This window comes from Cynara cardunculus (assembly GCF_001531365.2).
Source record: "Cynara cardunculus var. scolymus isolate 2C chromosome LG 1, CcrdV1, whole genome shotgun sequence".
NCBI lineage: Eukaryota > Viridiplantae > Streptophyta > Magnoliopsida > Asterales > Asteraceae > Cynara > Cynara cardunculus.
The window spans coordinates 20619310-20638631 of NC_037528.1; the positions used below are offsets into that span (position 1 = coordinate 20619310).

The window sequence follows — 19322 nt, forward strand, 5'->3', positions numbered from 1 at the left end:
TTCCATCGTCCTTGTGCCTCAAATAAGAAACTTTGAGGGTCCATTTTCAACAGTAAAGATCAATGTTGATGAAGGGGTGTTTGGGATTAGAAACAATTTTGGTGAAGGTCGGTTTTTGATTTTACAGTGAAGATCGATGTCAATGTCGATTTTTTATTTTCGATTTTGCAGGTTAAGGTCGCTCCAATCTAAAGCGTAATTTAGGTTTATGGTTAAAACGGTAAATTTGTTTTCAAAGCTAATAAGTTGAATATGATAAGTTAGAATGCTATAACTTGTCAAAAACTTTTTATTATCGGTTTGACACCGGTATAAACAAATTCTTTTCCTTCCCATCCAAATACTGAAAATTGATTATCACCGATACCACACCCAATAAGCCAATAAACACTTTAAATAAAACAATCCTAAACACCCCATATTGATTTTCTGAAAGCTGGTTAAGGTCTAAACAATCAGATAATTTTTATTTATTTATCAGTAATCATTGAATGTAACTTTTGAGCTTGACTCAAAAGGTCAAAAATACCTGAAGATCTCCAGTTTAAATCCGAGGAGGAATAAAAATCCCCTTGTGGCCACGTAGATTCAAATACCGTGAATCCAGACTATTTGCAAAACAGGTGGTCATGCTAAGATTTTAGTCGGCTCGCATAATGGATTGGATATTTATGTTAATTAAAAAAAATTGGAACTTTCGAATTATGTTTTTTTTGATATTGTTCTTCTATTTAATTAAACATTTTCGTAAATTTATTACCTACTTTTGTAAGAACATATGCCCAGGTTGCTCACCCAGACATATTTAACTTCCTTCATACCTTTCCTCTTTCTAAAACCCTCACTCACAAGTCACATCACAAGTTACAACAGCTATGGACAACAGTGGTACGGCGAACGATGTTGCCCGGGCTATTCTCACCGCCCTTGGCTGGAATTCTTCCTCCGATGATCGCAAATCGGCCATGTCCTACCTAGAATCTGTATGTTGATTCTTGTTCTACTTTACATTCGTAAATATTCATCCATATGTGTGTATAATGTTTTACTTTACACTAGTATTGCGCTATTCGGTTTTCTTTTGGCAAACGTTTTTACTTTGCGAGGCTGATCATTTGATGTCTAGGTATTAGTAGCAGTGTCATATTTTGAAGATTATATTTGCTTTTGTCATGTCATGTATGGAAAGGGGATGAAGGCGTTTCTGCGAGGTTCTGTAGCTGATTAGAGATTGAATAAATTTATGAGATTATGCAGTTCTCTATTTCACTTCCCAAATGGATTTTGATGTTTTCTCACGGAGGTTTCGAATATGTATGTGTGTGTGTTTCTGTTGTGATTGTTTGGTAGTTCCAATCAATTATTGATGATCATACAGGTTAAAATCATGGATGTGAATGTAATACCTTCATTTGCAACATCTTTACTAGCAATGCTAGCTAACCCTTATGCCAAAGATAGTTATGCTTCATAAAATGTTGGAGTTGAAAGGTAATCCAAGTTGAAAATCGAAATAGATAACCAATAAAAATTAACAATAACAACAAGAAAAAACTGAAAAAAACAGTTGAAGAGAAATTAGAAGGTGAAGAAGAGAAGAGTGGAAAAAAAAATCTACATATAACTTTGCCTGCGGTTGTAGCCTGTTTTGTGTTTCTTTCTGTTCCCAAATGCAGTTTTCTTTTTGTAGAAGTTGAAAAAATTAATTATGAAAAATAGAAGCAGAAAGAGTGGATTGTGAAATACAGAATGAATTAGAAGAAAAAAAGAAAGAAAAAAACTAACAGGACCATTGTAACAATTTTTTGGTTGTGTCATTGAATTTCTTGTATGTTGTTATGCAATGTAGATATCTGGAAAAATGCTTCTTGTTGTATTCACATACATTTTGCTCATTAAGCTTTGATGATCCTTTTTCCTGTAGGTAAAAGCTGGGGATGTCCGTGTATTGGCAAGCACATCATTTGTTTTAGTTAAGAAAGAGTGGTCTTCTGAAGTTCGTTTGCATGCATTTAAATTGTTGCAGGTATCTTCCTTACTTCTAAGCTGATGTGAAATGTGTGTGAACATATGCTGAATAGAAAGAAGATACTCATCTGTGTCTGTAAAATCAATTAAACAATAAAGAGATCACCACTCTTTTAAACGGGGTACACTAGAAAATTCACCTAAGACCACCAATGATGCTCCAAGTACAAGTCAAACAATAAATCTAGTTCCCGTTAGCAACCAATGCTCATAAAACGCGGATCGATCAAATATACGGAACTGGTTTGTACTCTAAACTCGGTTGTAATCAACATAACGAGAATGTATGGCAAACAATAAACGAACGAACATAAAGTAAATGGGCGATAGAAGAACACTATTATTTCATGGGAAATCCAAAACAGAAAAAACCATGGGTGGAAGAGGCGAGAAAATCCACCACAATAGGTGTTCTTGATAGAAGATTGAAGGATTAATGCTCTTACAAGAGAAGAGAGTGTATGTATATGGTGAGTAGGTAGAATATCTATATTAGGGAACAAGCGAAAATGCCTAAAGGGCTCACCGGTCTATTAGAGGACTGCTGTGACATTAATGGAAAATATGGGACCATTTGGTAATTTTTGTGATGCTCAGGGGATGTTTTCTATTAGCTAGAAGTAGAGGGGAGTGCTTGCTCTGTCTGCTTGTTATTGTTCCTGATGAGGAGTCAAAAGGTCTTGCTGTTGAGGAGTGCCCCTGTGTGAAGTCCTTGGGATTTACCTGCTGAGGTGACTCGTCCTGTGTCCTTGGTTTTCTTCTTCTGGAGTTCTCATATGTACATTGGGTTAGACTGATCTGATGGGCGGATTCACATAGTGTAAGCAGAGAGAATGTTTTTTGTATTTTACCTCAAGCCATGATATTATATTTATACCCAAAAAAACCTTAACTAATATCAGTAAAACTAGGAACATAATGCAGGCTAGTCCTACTACATCTACCTATTTACATTTAGACCTTATACTTCTACACATGGTTTTATTTGGTTTGGCTGGTTGGACCCCCTCCCCTTGCCCTGTTGCTAGGATTTGTTCTTATTTTTGGATTTGGTTTGCTTGGCGTCCCGTCGATACTTAGTTTAATGTTTGACTTATTACGCTTGTGCCTTCAGTTCCAACATCTTGATCGACATACAAATTTCTGTCGTTGCTACTAATGCCTAGGGAGTTGCTGGCTGTTGCACACTTCAGTTTTCTTTGAGATCTAATTATCTTATTACGGGGAGAAAACAGGATCTTTTGAATTAGGAAAATTGCGTTCTGTTTTGCTTCATAAGTTTGGGCATGCATGGCATCCAGGTTCCGACTTGAGGAGTGTCGAAAGAGAGAAATTGAACGCTTTGACATTTTATTGCCAGCCCTCTACTTTTTGTCATCTATAGGAATTGCATATCGCTGTCTTTATCTTTCTAAAAGTGTCTGGTGGTTGGAAATGATTCTACTTTTGTACTCACATGTCCTTCCTTGCAGCATCTAGTGCGGTTACGGTGGGATGAGCTAACCCCTGAAGAAAGACGAGAGTTTGCAAACGTGTCTATTGATTTAATGAATGAAATTGCAAATAGCTGTGAGGAGTGGGCTCTAAAAAGTCAGACAGCTGCCCTAATTGCTGAGGTCTGCTTCTGTTTTCAAGTTGAATTTAGTAAGCCTCTTGATCAAGTTCTATGTGTGTAGAAAGTTCATTTGTCTTGTTTTCATATTGTTTCTATTTTGGTACAGATAGTTAGGAGAGAAGGCTTAAGTCTATGGCAAGAACTTGTACCGTCTCTAGTATCTCTTTCCAGCTCTGGTCCTACACATGTAAAGAAAATCCGTTCCCTGTTCTTTTCTATGTACTTTCACTAAAATTTATCAAATTTTGCACAAGGCAAATCAAGCTGATTTATGTTCTAGTTTTAGGCTGAGATGGTGTGTATGATGCTAAGGTGGCTTCCGGAAGATATCACCGTTCACAATGAAGACTTAGAAGGTTTGCTTCACTACTTTGGTCACCAATCCAATTTCTATTAGTTTAAGTGGTTTCGAGATCTCATTACGATTCTTTATATGGCTTTTATGTGTTTGTTTATACGTTATATGGTTTCCATTAGTTTATGTTTTTGTACTTTATATGGGTTGCATTTGGGGTTTGCATTGAGAGTGATATGTCAACCCTCCAGGGGGTTAGTATTAGACCCTGTTGCTTTCCTTTCATCCACATAGTTTTCAAGGTTCTGAGTCAAGGTAAAAGAAGTAAAATCTGGATACCGTATGGTTCACTTTTGGAAATCTAATTCTTTAGTGTGCTTATGTCGAAGGCAGTGGTGTTAAAGATACAAGGTGCATGACAGTGTAAAGGTCCCCTGGCGTCTAGGCTCAAGGCGCTAGGTTAGGTGCATGTCTCATTGAAGTTAGGCACACGAGTTATAATCAGTTTCAAATATATGTGCATAAATAAATTCACAAACTTACATCCTATGGATATTACAACTGCTTAATCAATTATATACATGAACTTGTTAGGCCGTTGGTTAGATTTAGGTTGGATCAGCTAGTAATCTGATGTGTAAGTAGATCACAATCTGATTCTTTAGCTATTAGATTGTGATATGGTCCTTGATTTCATTAAGCCAAGCAAACAGACCATAGATCAACCCATTTATTTAATAATATGCAAAAGATGATAAATACAAATTAAGACACATGTACCATATAAATCAAAATACATTCACATTCATATCATGCAATCTGTAAAACATAGCATCTAAAATGTTATCTTATAACATATTTTTCCGACATAAATTGAAGGATAAGACACTTATTGGCTGCTTCTAATGCCTCTGATCGATAAGAGCCTTCGGTCGGAGGCTGTGTTGTTTACTATTTTTTGCTTTTTTCATCTATCAGTGATGCTTTTAGGGGCTCTTACTCATTCGGTGACCGACCTTTTGCTTACCCATTCAATGGTCGTACTAAGCCTCTTAATTGATTCAACCCTTGATCAGAATTTTTGGTAAACAACCCTTATATTTGTAATGATCAGAATTCTTGGTAAATGACCTTATATTTGTAATGTACAAGTTCTTAAAGCATAAAGAATTTCAACATAGACATATATTTACTACACAAATTATTGCATACCAACAAGGCAACAAGAAATGCAGTTTTGTATGATGCAGTTAACTAAAGCACACCGTCTATGCATATTGGACAATGCGTTTGTGTTCTACTTTTGGCTTGAGGTTCTACTTTGTTACTGACTACATAGGCAATCATTGTTCTTTTTTTTAATTTAGAAAGTTCTCAAGGTTTCTGTTCAATATAGAGAAAAGTAAAACCTGAATGGAGTATGTGCTCATCATTTGATGCCAAATTATTGGGTGTGCGTAGAGCATCCACAGTAGAGGTTCTTACAAGAACCTCGTTTTTCTACTTTTTAATGTCTCATCAGCCCCGACTCAACAAAATAAAACCCCCAATAAAACTCCACAGTAGAGGTTCTTACAAGAGCCTCATCTTCCTACTTTTTATTTACAAATAATTATAACTTTATTAGTTTACTTATTCATAGATAATTTATATGTTTAATTCATGCGTACGTATGTGTGTGTGTGTGTATATATATATATATATATAAATTAGTTTACACTTTTTACATCAATTTAATTTATATTTTTTATAAATGTTTTGTAGACTTGTTAAAGTAAAATACATTAAAGTAGTAAAAAACAAAAACAGTACAGGAATCAAGACAAAATCAGGGTTCTTGTTCAAGCACCTGGGTTCTTGTAAGAACTTGTGGCCACAGTAGAGGTTCTTACAAGAACCTGCTGAAGAACCTCCACAGGAACCTCTCTGTGGATTCTCTTATGTCAAAGTCAATGAAGATTATCCAGGAGGCCATGTCAAAGTCATTGATGCTCACTTTTCTTACAAACATGTTTTGCAACTACTGTTGCTTGTTGATAAATTCATTCTAAGACACCTTTGCTTAGATTTCCTTTACACAACTCACTCCCTTTTTGCTTTCAATCTATGCAGGTGATCGGCGTAGACTGTTGTTACGTGGGCTAACTGAATCTTTGCCTGACATTTTGCCATTGTTGTATACAGTAAGTGTTTGTTTATTTCTATCTATATAAATTGCATGCTTGTGCTTATTTTGTTACATGTCTCATGAAATAGTTATTAGAGAGGCACTTTGGAGCTGCCATGACTGAAGCAGGTCGGCAACAACTTGACATTGCAAAGCAACATGCAGCTGCAGTAACAGCTACTCTTAATGCTATCAATGCTTATGCTGAGTGGGCTCCTCTGCCCTATCTTTCAAAATATGGCACGATCCATGGGTATTTTTTTGATCCTTCCTATGCAATTGGACAGCGATTCTACCTTTTTTTCTGTTTCAAATTGGGAATTGTTAGAATAGCCAAGCATGTGTCTGTTATGTGCGATTCATTGATGGTCGCCTTTGTCTGTGTTATCCTTTGTTATACATGTATGCATATGCATATGCATTTGCTTTTTCTTTTTCTTTTTTGAATGTATATTGCAGTCTACGATCAACACAATCAGGGTGTGGTATCCCTCTTGAGCATTTTTTGCAAGACATTCCTGTTACATGCTTATGTCTCTCTGTTGGGGATAAAAAGATGGGGAACATAGTTTGTCACTAAAGCTAGATGGGTCTAGTTTTCATTGGGATATGATATTAGTTTCTTATGTCATACCTAGGGATTAAGTTATCTAAATTTATTGTTCCTATCTGTCCATTTGGTGTCTTTTTGTCCAAGTGGTATCATGTTTACTTGTTCTCCGGCCGTCCTTATGATTTACTCATGGCTTACTATATGTCCCTCACGTTTGCTTTCCATGTCATATGTAATATGTAAGATACTATCTAGGAATGAGCATCAGTCTGCATTCTTTTACAGAAAACATTTCCATATATTAGATTCTAACAGGAGCCTTTGATATTCTTTCCCTCTATTAGTTGTGGCTTCTTACTCTCTTCTCCCGATTTCCGGCTTCATGCGTGCGAGTTTTTCAAGCTTGTGTCCTCAAGGTAAACCAATCGTACATTTCTTTGCCTGTTACTCTCTCCTTGGTTCCAGTGATTTCTGTTTTCAATAAAATTCAAGAGTGATATGAACTTTATTAGCTACTAATTTTCCCCCTGATCCCACTTATTGAAAGGTTAGTTGAATTCTACTCTGTGTCATAAAAATAAATGTTTACAATGAAAAAGTCAACACTGTTTTAGAAATGTGTAATTATTACACCTTTTATCGACTAAATGACATTTTTACCCTTAATGAGGAGGTAATGAATTTCTTCCTCTCACAACTAAGGGTAGAATTGGATCGTTGGCACTTTCTTTTGAAATTGGACAGTTATTCTGTGGCAGACTAAAATAGAAACATGGACAATTATTTTGGGATGGAGGGAGTATTAAGTTACTAAGGTTGCTCCTGATCCCACTCATTGACAACTGATTATACATACATCGTTAAGACAAGGCATCTTGATTACATAAAACAAACAATTTCAAAACTTGAAAATGGATGGTCTGCGTTTTACGAGGAAAAGCACCAAAGCAATCTTATTAGGCAATATCTGAAATGTTAGAGAATTGAAGACCAAGAAGTTTTGCATAAGCTTACTAATGACTAGGCTATTAGCCCCACAATAAGATGAATGCTTCTTTGCCAAGAACCTTATTGATTGATGCTGGGCGTGATCTGAATAAATACTTCTAAAATCTAGGTTAAAAAATAACATGTAAGGCACTATGACAAACAAGTTAGTTGTCTACCTGTCTTAACTCTTAAGGTAAATCAAGTAATGCCCTGACCCCTGATCAACAATATAGTCGGAGGGAACAACTATATTTAACACCTAATTTCATGGTTAAACACCTAAATTGGAAACCCTGAATAGGAGAGGACAGGTTCGCATAAGGAGTATTTGTTGTTGTGATTTGGAAATGGTATTTAGAGTGGGCCTGAAATGTTATATTGATGATTTCTTCACTTTGAGTTGTGGTCTGCAGGAAGAGACCAGTTGATGCAGATTCTGATTTTGATTCTGCAATGAGCAGCATCCTTGTGATATTGATGAATGCGTCTACAGACTTTTTGAACAGATCAGAGTCGGGTTATGGTGTTATCAATGATAGTGACTATGAGTTTGCGGAGTGTATCTGTGAAAGCTTGGTGGCTTTGGGTTCTACAAACTTGCAATGCATCACTGGTGATAATGAAAGGCTATCTCTGTATTTACAGAAGGTAATTAAATTATTAATTTGTGTTAGACAACTAATAAAAATGGAACTGCATGGTGATTTTCATCCTTGTGTTTCTTGGTGAAAGTTAGCATAGAAGTTTGTGACTTTGCTTTCTTCGACCATGGAATGTTGCGGGCTTGGGCTATAGGTGATTTGTATTATCTTATATATTGCCTAATCAACAGATCAGTTTCATCAAATTGCTACTGTATTTCCTTTTTGAAAAGCTAAAGCCTTTTATATCTCTCTATCTATCAAGTTCTGACCAGATTCCCTTTTCATTTGATCTTTCTTTTGGAGAACCATATGCCTGTTCTATTTGTCTCAGCTCCTACAGCTTCCTTGCAATTTTGCTCTTTACTTTATCAGACATGAATTGTTCTTATAGGAGTTCCTAATTCAAGTTTWGCTAAGCTGATAATTAAATGATTCTATTTATGATCCTAACTTGAATGTCTTTGCAGATGGTGCAGTATTTCAAACATTATAAGCTCGAGCTTCACTATCAGTCTCTTATATTTTGGCTGGTATGTAGAAAATTTGTGCAAATAGCTTTTGTGTGGGGTTTCTGTAACAGTATGTACTGAAAGGTTCATCATGTTTGTTTACAATGGTAGGCATTAATGAGAGATTTGCTCTCGAAGCCAAAGACTTCAGTTGGAGACGGTTCAGTTGACAATCTGACATCTGGTTCAGGGCAGGCTGATAATCAGAAGAGAATGATCTTACCTTTTGTGAATGATGAAATCTGTAGCATCATGTTGGATATATCTTTTCAGAGAATGCTTAAGAAAGAGAAAGCCAATCCTGGAAATGAACTTTCTGGTGGGGCATTGGAATTATGGGGTGATGATTTCGAGGGAAAGGGAGATTTTGGCCAGTATCGTTCAAAGCTGGTGTGTATGTGTGCATGTTTGTGTTTTGCTGTCTTTTTCTCTTCAATCAAGTCATCTACATATCTGTTCCATTTTCCTAACATTAATTGTTATAATTTTGGATTGTAGCTGAAGGGTCAAGCATTGTTTGACAAACATGCCATGTTACTCTATGCTTGTGTTGTGAGTATAGATAAAACTAGTCGTAAACGCAAAAAAAGGCAGACTAAGGAAGGGGACCTTGGTCATGGGGTGTTAAGTATTTTTAATTAACTAAAGATAATTGATAAGTCCTTCACCAAATGAAGTTCGCTATGATTTAAAAGCGAATCTTTATTTTCATACTACTAAAAGGTTGTTTAGAATAAAACAAGTGTATGGATATGCTTCTACCTGGTATGTGCAGTAGCAGTGACCTTGAGATGGTGCTGTCCCTGCAAAGTTGGGCAATGATGACATTTTTAGATACAATTTGGGCAATAAGCTGTCATATTCCATGTTATATGCTGCTACTCAAGGTTTATTTTGAAATGTCTTACTGATGCTGATCAATGTTAATCCAATTTTAAGGGTAATAATAAGAAGTTTGTGCTGCTCGTTCTTTCTGCTTATTTTCTCACAAGTTCTGGTAGCACTTGGTGAGACTTGTGCATTTATCTTTATTACTCCTGCTGACTTGTAAATACTATATGCAGTTGGAACTCATTCGACTTATCGCGTCTTTCAAACCCCTTATCGCCGTTACAAAGGTTTCTGACACAGTTATTTTGATCATCAAGAACCTTCTGCTTTCTCCACTGCCTTCTGGGGTGTGAATCATACTCTCCCTTCATTACTTAAGTATAATTTTGGTTGTCATCGTCATTTCTGTAACTTGTTAACGTCTCAACAAGACCCATCATCTTTCGTCTCATGAATACCTTTTGTCAATACAAATTTCAGAATTTGGCCATACTGGAAAGCATGCAACTTGCTTTGGAGAATGTTTTGGGAACAGTTTTTGATGGTCCAAATGATGATAATGGGAGTGGCTCAGATGCTCAACTTGCTTCATGCAGAGTACTTGAAGGTTTTCTTACTTGTGTTCTTAAGAGGTTTTAACATTCTCATCCAATGCTGAATTCACCATTTACTGTAAACTGTAGGTCTACTTCAGCAACTTCTTTCTCTAAAATGGACGGAACCTGAATTTGTTGAAGTACTGGGGCACTATTTAGAGGCACTGGGTCCCTTCTTGAAGTATTATGCCGATGCTGTTGGAAGTGTCATCAATAAACTGTTTGAGCTCCTAACCTCATTGCCAATTGTTATGAAGGTTTGCTTTCAGTTATATTTTATATGAAATTTCATGATGAATGCAAAAACTTGGCTTGTAGTCGAATTAATATTTACAATTCCGTTGTTTGGCAGGATCCTTCAACCAGTAGAGCTAGACATGCAAGATTACAAATTTGCACATCCTTTATACGATTAGCCAAAACTGCTGACAGCCGTCTTTTACCGCACATGAAGGTATTCAACTTGCATGGGTCCTAGTTGAGTGTCATATGGATAAAGTATCTCGAGTTGATGAAAGACAGTTAATTGACTGTTATAAGGAATGCAAACTGTTAATTAACTGTCATATGAACAAAGTATCAGAAACTGCTACCCTGGTTTAGTTTGTCAATAGATGAAAAAAAGCAACCGCTGTTCTTCTGAGCAATAATGTGAATAACTCGATGAGAACACAGAATCAGCCCTACAGTGCACAAACAATTTGGTCATTTCCCTTAGAGGGGGGGTTACATACTGCTGTCTGCTGGGGGGGTTTTAGAGCCAACAATTATTTTAGAAGACTTTGAAGAGGATATATCAGGAGTTTGTTTCTTGGAGACTAGTCGAGAAACTACACGGTGATGCGTGCTTTTGTGCATTTGTTGACTTTCAACCCGTGGAGTCTGCAAAACATTCAGTTCTTTCATCGCCATTTCCTGAAAAACAGTAGATATGTTTGTCCTCATTAGAACAGAATTAAACTGATAATGATATATGAAACATTGTTGTCAGTTACCCAGACATCATATCATTTTCCTAAGAAACATGTCGTTTGAAAGAAAAATACAGAGAAAAGTTGAACCTCAAAAGTAAAACTAATGAACCGAAGCACCTGGGTACTACTAAAGGCTCTCAAAAAATTCTCTTAAAACTTGTTTAGGACTAACAAGGTGTTTGTTCCCCTCAAGGCACCTCTTTAAAGAGCATCTTCGCTTAGGGTTGAACAAAATAGTCATCCTTTGCTGCACACCTCTCAAGTAAACCCAGCATGCTCTTATTAGGTTTGAACAGAAAAGTCATCCCTTTGAGAGAAACTTCTCAAATCCCATCACACTTTTACGTCCTCTGTAGAGTTTGAAAGGGGAACTCTCGCATTAGGGTTGGGGGGAAACCATAGCATATCATCTTCTTGTTCATTTTTTTTTTGAATGTCTTACTACCTTGAGATCATTGATTGGATTTCATTCATGGATGGATGTTTTGGATTTACAATGTCATCTGTTCCTTGTTATGGTACTTCGGTATCATCAAGAAAGAGACCTACAGTTGTACTTGGTAATGGATTTTGTTTCCATACTTCAACACATGGATTGCCATCTACTCTTTTTGTTTTGATTCCGTCTTTCTCCATGCATATATGTGACAATCCTTAGTGGCATGCATATTCATATTTCACTTTCTAAGCAAGGCCATGCAGCATCAAGTCTGAGGACCAACAGTGCCCCTAGAGATGTAAATGTGGTGATGCATGCTCCAGTGTGCATGCATGTTTAGAGTGATATACAAACACAAGATCTCAAGGCTATTCTTAAAGTTCATCTCCTGCTAGGGATGTTTATTTAGGCTCAAGAAGTTGATAGCTGTGTTTCGTGCGTTGAGATACTAAAACAAAATTGGGAAGGAAATGAAACGGCCTATTGATGTTTACCATGAATTCTGCTTCAAAACCAGAAGGTGTTAGATGTAGCTAACAAACTAACATGAGGAAAATGGCAGCTGAGTACCGCAAATCGTCTCAAGTACTATCACACATTAGATTCTCCAAGATGGGCCAAACATAGTCATTAGCATTTTGATATGAACTCCTAGGAGGATTCATGTCCTCAAGGATCTATAGGATGAATTCAGGGAAGTGGTGCTGCAATCTATATGAGCATCACATTCTCCCAAGTCCCAAGCTTCTTCTTCACTGCTACCATTTCCACATTGTACTAGTACCTGATGGATATACCTGAAGTTCCTGGTGGTTATCCTTGTATCTAGCATCATGAGTGGCACAACATCCAGGTCCTCCCTTGTCTATTCCAGAACTTAATCAATGCACAAGAGCCAGTTATCACTTGATAATAAAGCATCAGATCATCAAACGTTTTTATGTACTTAATACTTATTCAATTTAAAGTGATTTTCGCAGTTAGCATCTCTCTTTTTCCTACAACTTGTATATGTAGGACAAATTTACTGTTCTCTTAACATATGATTCATCTCAACACTCGGTTGGCTCATCTGTATTCCACTTGGCATTTGCATAAATCAACGAAGCCGAAGCAGAATAGGAAAAAACCCGTGGAAAGCTGTCTGTCAGCGGTGATATTTTTTTCTTTCTTTCTCTATATAGAGAGAGAGTTTTCAATATTCAACTTTTTGAACCATTAAAACTGCTTCAAGAAAGAACACCATATTCCAAAAGGAATTTTATGCTGCTTTGTTACAAACTGAGTGTCCTCTTTTAGTTTCAAATGGATGTTTAGAGACCTTGCTTTACTTAGATGGATCTAATTCCTTTTTATGGAGGAAGGTAACTTAACTGAGAGATTACAATGTCATGGTAAAGATTCAAATAGAAGATTATGCAAGTGGACACGAGTACTTGTGGAAGTGATATTCATGTCCTTCTTCAAAGGAATCTTGTTGTCCTTATTCAAAGGAATCTTGTTGTCCTTCTTCAAAGGAATCTTGTTTGTACGTGTTGCAATATATTGTATATATATTTCTTACCAAATCTTTTCTTTAACAGGGCATAGCAGACACAGTAGCATATTTGCAAAAGGAAGGGCAATTGCTTCGTGGCGAGCATAATATTTTTGGTGAAGCATTTCTCATTATTGCATCTGCTGCTGGGTAATTCACTAATTTGCTTCTTCAGTGACTTTTTTGTTTGTTTGCTTGGTGTTTGATGATGTTGGCCTTGACCATTTTGTTTACTGCTGCAGGTCTCAACAGCAGCAAGAAGTTATGACCTGGTTGCTTGAGCCTTTGAGCAATCAGTGGACACAACTCGAGTGGCAAAATTCATATTTATCTGATCCGGCAGGCCTGGTGAAATTGTGTGCGGAGACACAGTTTATGTGGTCATTATTCCACACGGTTACATTCTTTGAGAAAGCACTTAAGAGGAGTGGTGTTAGAAAAGGCAACACTAATATTAATAATTCTATAGCATCTTCTATTCCATCACATCCATTGGCTTCTCATCTGCCCTGGATGCTACCACCTCTTCTGAAAGTAAGTTCCTACTTTCTGTGTTTTACCATCTTATTTGCTCATATATTCCTGGACAGACCACACTCATGCTTTAATATTTGCATTCAGGAGCCTGGTCGATTTTCTTATCTGGTGACACTTCCTGAATGTGTTGCTTCTTAGATGCATATTTCCAAATAGCATATACTTTTAGTAGTGCAAAATCCATGTCGATAATTGAATTTACTGCTTCGTAGTTGATCATGAAGGAACAGGGCTTCTTTATATGGTACTAAGAATATGTCACATATAAGTTAAGCATGTTTTATATCCAAATATGCCTTTTACTCGTGTCATGTTTATCTCTGCAAGAACTATGATTAATGTTTGTGGCTTGTTTTTCTCTGCAGCTTCTTCGTGCTATACATTCTCTTTGGTCCCCGCCTGTAACTCAATTGTTACCTGGCCAAATAAAGGCTGCTATGATCATGAGTGATTTTGAGCGAACCAGTCTTCTTGGGGAAAGTAACCCTAAAGTGCCCAAGAGTGCAATTACTTTTGCTGACGGTTTCCACTTGAATATGAAAGATGGAAATGGTGAACCAAATGAAATTGATATCAGGAACTGGTTAAAAGGTATCAGAGAGAGTGGGTAAGTAACCAAAATTACAATATTGATGATCTTGTGCATGCGGAGCTAGAAATTGTTTACGTTGATTGTACCTCAATTTGTTGTCGAACTTTTTCTAATGAGTTGGAAAATCTTCTTTAGAATTTTTTTACTTAAACCGATTTCGGAAGTAACATTGCATGAAGTTATTATTAGACATTCTAGCAGACTTTGGATTTTACTCATAGAGACTGGGCTATGCCTAACTTATCCGAATGACATAATCTTTTAGGATATTTTTTCTTAGATCTATCATCCCATGTAAGATTTAGATGGGTTCTAAAAATTAAAACCTATACTGAAACTGAACACTGAAGATTAAATTTATCAGAAAACATAGGAACACCGAGTTTCTTAATCTAGAGCTTACTATACTCTTGATTCTTGGGACTACTTTCAAATACTTGCCGGTAGGGGTTACATGAGCCTACGCCATAGGACTTGCAGGTTGTGGGTTCAATTCCACCCATATGGATGCTTTTAATTTTAAATATCTCTGCAATATCTCAATTGTCTGATCATACTACAGCTCTATTGCATCATATTACCAATTTTGTTGGGATTCTTTTCTGCTAGAATAATATTAGGACACTTGTTACATTTTATGCTATTTGATTAATGTACAGCAGAGAGTTGATGATGCTTATTCACTGGCACCAGGTATAATGTATTGGGGCTGTCAACAACAGTTGGAGATTCATTTTTCAGATGCACAGATATTGAAGCCATTGACTTGGCACTAATGGAGAATATTGGTTCGATGGAGTTCAGACATATGAGGCAACTTGTTCATTCAATTTTGATACCACTAGTAAAGAATTGCCCCACAGAGCTGTGGGATGTATGGTTGAAAAGGCTCCTATATCCGCTGTTTGAATATTCTCATCAGGCTCTGAGATGCTCATGGTCTGGTCTCTTGGACGAAGGGAGAGCGAAGGTTCCAGATCTTCATGGAATTTTAGGTGGATCTGATTTAAAAGTGGAAGTGATGGAAGAAAAACTACTTCGAGATTTAACTCGTGAGATTTGCTCGCTTCTTTCAGTTTTAGGTTCTCCTGGATTGAATTGCGGGCTTCATTCAGAGCAGTCTGGGCATGGCAGTCGTAGTGATGTATTGGCACCTAAAGATTCGGATGTTATGTCGAGCTCTGTAGTTGGGTACGTATGATGTACTAGTGCTTAAGGCCAACGGTTATATGATAAATTCATCTTCTTTTAAGTTTTAACTTCCACTAATTGCGACTCTTTGCAGGTTTCTTTTGAAGAACAAGGATATTGCCATTCCTGTTTTACATTTGTGTTTAGATGCTTTTAGATGGACTGATGGTGAAGCCACTATTAAGGTTGCATCCTTTTGCGGAGCCGTTGTTCTTCTGGCTATCTCGACAGATAATGTTGAACTCCGGCAATTTGTTTGTAAAGATTTGTTCTCCGCGATAATCCAAGGTCTAGCCCTTGAGTCAAATGCTTTTACCAGTGCCGACCTGGTTGGTCTCTGCCGTGAAATATTTGTAAACTTCTGTACGAAAGACCCAGCACCCAGACAAGTTAGTGCTTTTAACTATTTCTATACCTTGTCAATTATGTTTTCTCCAACCTCTCCTGATGCCGACCCCACTTCGTTGGATAAGTCAGTGTGCTGTGATCGAGTCTCCATGGGAGATGAACAAACCACCTCAAACAATGTTCCTTAAAAAAACAAAGTAAGCCAAACACACATAGTATGTCTCACTTGGAAGTAGGGTCTTAGGGGATGTACGCAGACTTGTCCAATACCCCAAAGAGTAGAGCGGTTGTTTCTGTGAATTCCTCCGGCTTGCGAAAAGGTGTTTGCAAAAAGATTTTGGTGAAAACCCGAGTGATTCAAAAAGTTTGTCAAACAATCTTTATTTGTCCTCGTATTTAAACCTTTCCAATTATATTTTGCATGATAACACAATTTAATTATTAAGCTTTCCATGCTTTAATTTCTATCCTCCGAGTGTTAACTGGTGAATTTCTGTAGATTTTGCTCTCTCTTCCTTGCATTGCACATCAAGATCTGGTTGCCTTTGAAGAGGCATTGGGGAAGACCAGTAGCCCTAAGGAACAAAAACAGCTTATGAAAAGCTTCTTGTTGGTAGGCACTGGAAACAAGTTGAAAGCCCTTGCTATTCAAAAAAGTGTGAATGTAATCACAAATGTTGTCGGTAAGAACCTTCTGCAATCTACTACATTATTTTCTCTGGTTTTCAGTACACTTCATTTTCAAGTGAAAGTATAAATAGTTTGCCCTAGTGGTTTTACAAACATGGCATATATCCATTTGTGCATTAATTTAGTAAATGGAATCCTTTAGTGAATCAATGATGGCAATTTGAGGTTTAACGACATGTTTGGAGACCTGGTTTAGTTCCAAGTTGTCGGAGTGAAGTAAAAGGAAGTTTAATCAAGCTTTTGTTGGCATGCTTTTTAATGATGCTTCTATGCATTAATGATTTTCTCTGACAACTGTTATGGTGCGTGAGAAATTTGTAGTTCTTTCTTGAGGAAATATTCTCTTTAATGCAAACGTTTCATAAGAACATATATATACAAGATTTTACTAATAGACAATGCAGCATGTTGTTTAATACTTAACATCTCATGTGCCAAGCTCCAGCTTCATTCCTGAACTGGAAACACGTTGACTTTTCTGGTTGAACTTTATCGTCTTAGTCACTTAGATTTACAAGTACTTGCTGATTCTATTTTTATAAATACTACATATGCACTCAGGAAATATGTATATACACCCATATAATATTTATACATATAATACACATGGTATATACAGGCACGTGCATATGCATATAAACATATGTAGCATCTACATATATGCATAAGTATGGATATAGATGCATATACTATATACCTGTGTTTTAAAAATCCTCACACAGGTTCACTTACCCGTCTAGGATTTAAGCATTGCGGCACCGTTTTTCCGTTGGCTAATTGATACCTAGGAGTTAAGTTTCTCAGCCTCTTTAATTAAGCATTTCAAAATTTAGGCAGGGATTATTATCCTTCTCTCAAGTTGTGTTCATCAATTGTTTTTTTTCATCTTTTGGAGGTAATTTCCAATATACTAGCCAAGTAATTGTTTCAACGAAATCAAACTATTACGTTTAGAGAAGTGATATTACCCAGATATTGTAGGAGCAAACCTTTAGTTCTCATATATTATATAGTCTAAAAGATATTTATATTCTGTGTATTAAAATGCATTGTATATATGTCTGCTTAATCCCTGCTTAAGAATCAAGTCTAGAAGGTTACTCCACCGCCTATCTCCACATAACATTTTTTTGAACCCTGATATATACATTGACATATATTTGTAGACACACACACACTCATATATATATATATATATATACACACACACACATATAACACATGTATATATGTACATGGAGTGAGGTTCAGGGAAAACCTCCAAGAAATGAAACGATGAACACCCTAATAAGATATGCACATATGCATACAACTAATTGAAGATGTTTCATGGTTTCTATGCTCATGTGCATACTTGACAAATTACTTTGCTCATGTGCATACCGGACAAAATACTTGTATGCACATGTGCATACCGTACAGATGAACTGGTATTAGGCCTTATTTTTTGCGATTTTCCCATGAACCTAACCCTTTGAACATGTACACATCTTTTATATATTCATGTGTGTGTGTGCATGCACCCAAATCAAGCAACGGGAGGGGGGGGGGGGGGGGGGGGGGGGGGGTTGCCAAGTGAATGGAGTTGTATGGGATGAGTTCATTGTGCAGTTTGTGTATATATGTGTTTGTTTCCATTATATGTGTTTGTGTGTGTACTATCAATACAGCAGCTGTGTCTAACACTTTAAACTTACTCATACATGAAATTGCATTTGGTGTTTCTCAGCGAGGCCTCGAAGCTCGGTATCTGTCCCAGATTCCAGAACCGAAGACGGAGGTGCAATCGGGTTGGCTGCAATTGTGTAACCTTCACATATTACCATGTACAAAGCAAGCTTTATTCAGTTCCAAAAACACACAAAAAACCACCAGTACCCTTTGAAACATTATAATCCTTACCTTCCCTAAAATCATGTTTGCCAGCAAAATGCTTAAGTAGTATCATTAGTTTTCTGTATCTGGTTTTTATTATGTAATATTCTTTACTGATACGTATTTGACCCGACTAATCCATACGAAAACACTGCAAGTTCAAGCCTTCTGGTTTGTGGACGGGCACAAGCACGGCCCAGGAAATTGATAGCATAACAAGAGCCAGATGGCTAAATCAGGTAACTGCCGATTGGTCCTAACCTTCGAACGCTTAGAATCGGTCTTTGGAATACTCTATTCTTGAACTGGTCTATGGACTAGTCTGGATTTTTCGTTCTTCCTTTTTTCAATTTTCAAAGGTCAAAGAGGGCCGTGGGCAAGACCGGACAATTTCTCTGATGTTTGGTATATGAGTAGAACTGGATATGATAGGATTGGACGAGTTGTCCTTAGAAAATGAGACTGATAATTTTTTGGTTTTGTCGTGTTCTTGTCCAATTTTGTTCGGTCGTATTTTCGTGGAACAAAAAAACCATTTGCTTCATTCAGTCCCACTCAATCCATGTCACATTTTGCACAAATGTGGAACAGTGAGTTTTTCTCCTATTTCATGTTGCGTCAAATGTGAAATAGCTGAGTTTTCTTGGTACCAAAAGTTGCCATTGGATTTCAAAATTCATTGTGTTTTGTTTGACAAATGTTATTCAAAACGCTTTGAATTATGTCAATTTTTCAAAATAAAAATTCAAAAAATAATCCCACCAAAAAAGAGAATCTGATTGTGCAAGACGGCTGTATATTGTAATTTTAATTTATAAGTTTTCATGGATAAAAAAACAGAAGACAAATTATAAGGGAAAAAACGATTTTATATTTATTTGATTTCGTCAAGTTTTAAAAAAAATTATTTT

At 36.7% G+C, this 19322-nt stretch overlaps 1 protein-coding gene across 3 annotated transcripts; it reads left to right on the forward strand.

Annotated features, from left to right (window-relative positions):
* Positions 1–839: 839 nt before the first annotated feature.
* LOC112509887 (protein HASTY 1) lies at positions 840–18577 on the forward strand. 3 transcript variants are annotated; one of them, XM_025115087.1, is made up of 22 exons: positions 840–983; positions 1925–2026; positions 3501–3644; positions 3750–3830; positions 3930–3999; positions 6051–6121; positions 6195–6358; positions 7003–7074; positions 8062–8296; positions 8760–8822; positions 8913–9191; positions 9866–9979; positions 10113–10239; positions 10316–10485; positions 10581–10682; positions 13225–13328; positions 13421–13712; positions 14081–14322; positions 15001–15498; positions 15593–15887; positions 16346–16529; positions 18266–18577. In XM_025115087.1, the coding sequence occupies exons 1-22, from the start codon at positions 876–878 to the stop codon at positions 18343–18345; spliced, it is 3597 nt and encodes a 1198-aa protein (XP_024970855.1). In that variant the 5' UTR covers positions 840–875; the 3' UTR covers positions 18346–18577. The 3 variants fall into 3 exon arrangements, with proteins under 3 accessions (XP_024970855.1, XP_024970873.1, XP_024970864.1); XM_025115105.1 differs by lacking the exons at positions 840–983; positions 1925–2026 and having other exon boundaries at positions 3591–3672; positions 3924–3999; XM_025115096.1 differs by lacking the exons at positions 840–983; positions 1925–2026 and having other exon boundaries at positions 3591–3672.
* Positions 18578–19322: the final 745 nt, after the last annotated feature.

What these genes read in the sequence shown, in the direction of transcription:
- LOC112509887 (XM_025115087.1), top strand. Translation starts at nt 876, where the DNA reads ATGGACAACAGTGGTACGGCGAACGATGTTGCCCGGGCTATTCTCACC. An exon ending in CATTGCCAATTGTTATGAAG is followed by an intron (nt 10,486 to 10,580) that starts GTTTGCTTTCAG and finishes GTTGTTTGGCAG; the next exon opens with GATCCTTCAACCAGTAGAGC. An exon ending in GTCTTTTACCGCACATGAAG is followed by an intron (nt 10,683 to 13,224) that starts GTATTCAACTTG and finishes TTTCTTTAACAG; the next exon opens with GGCATAGCAGACACAGTAGC.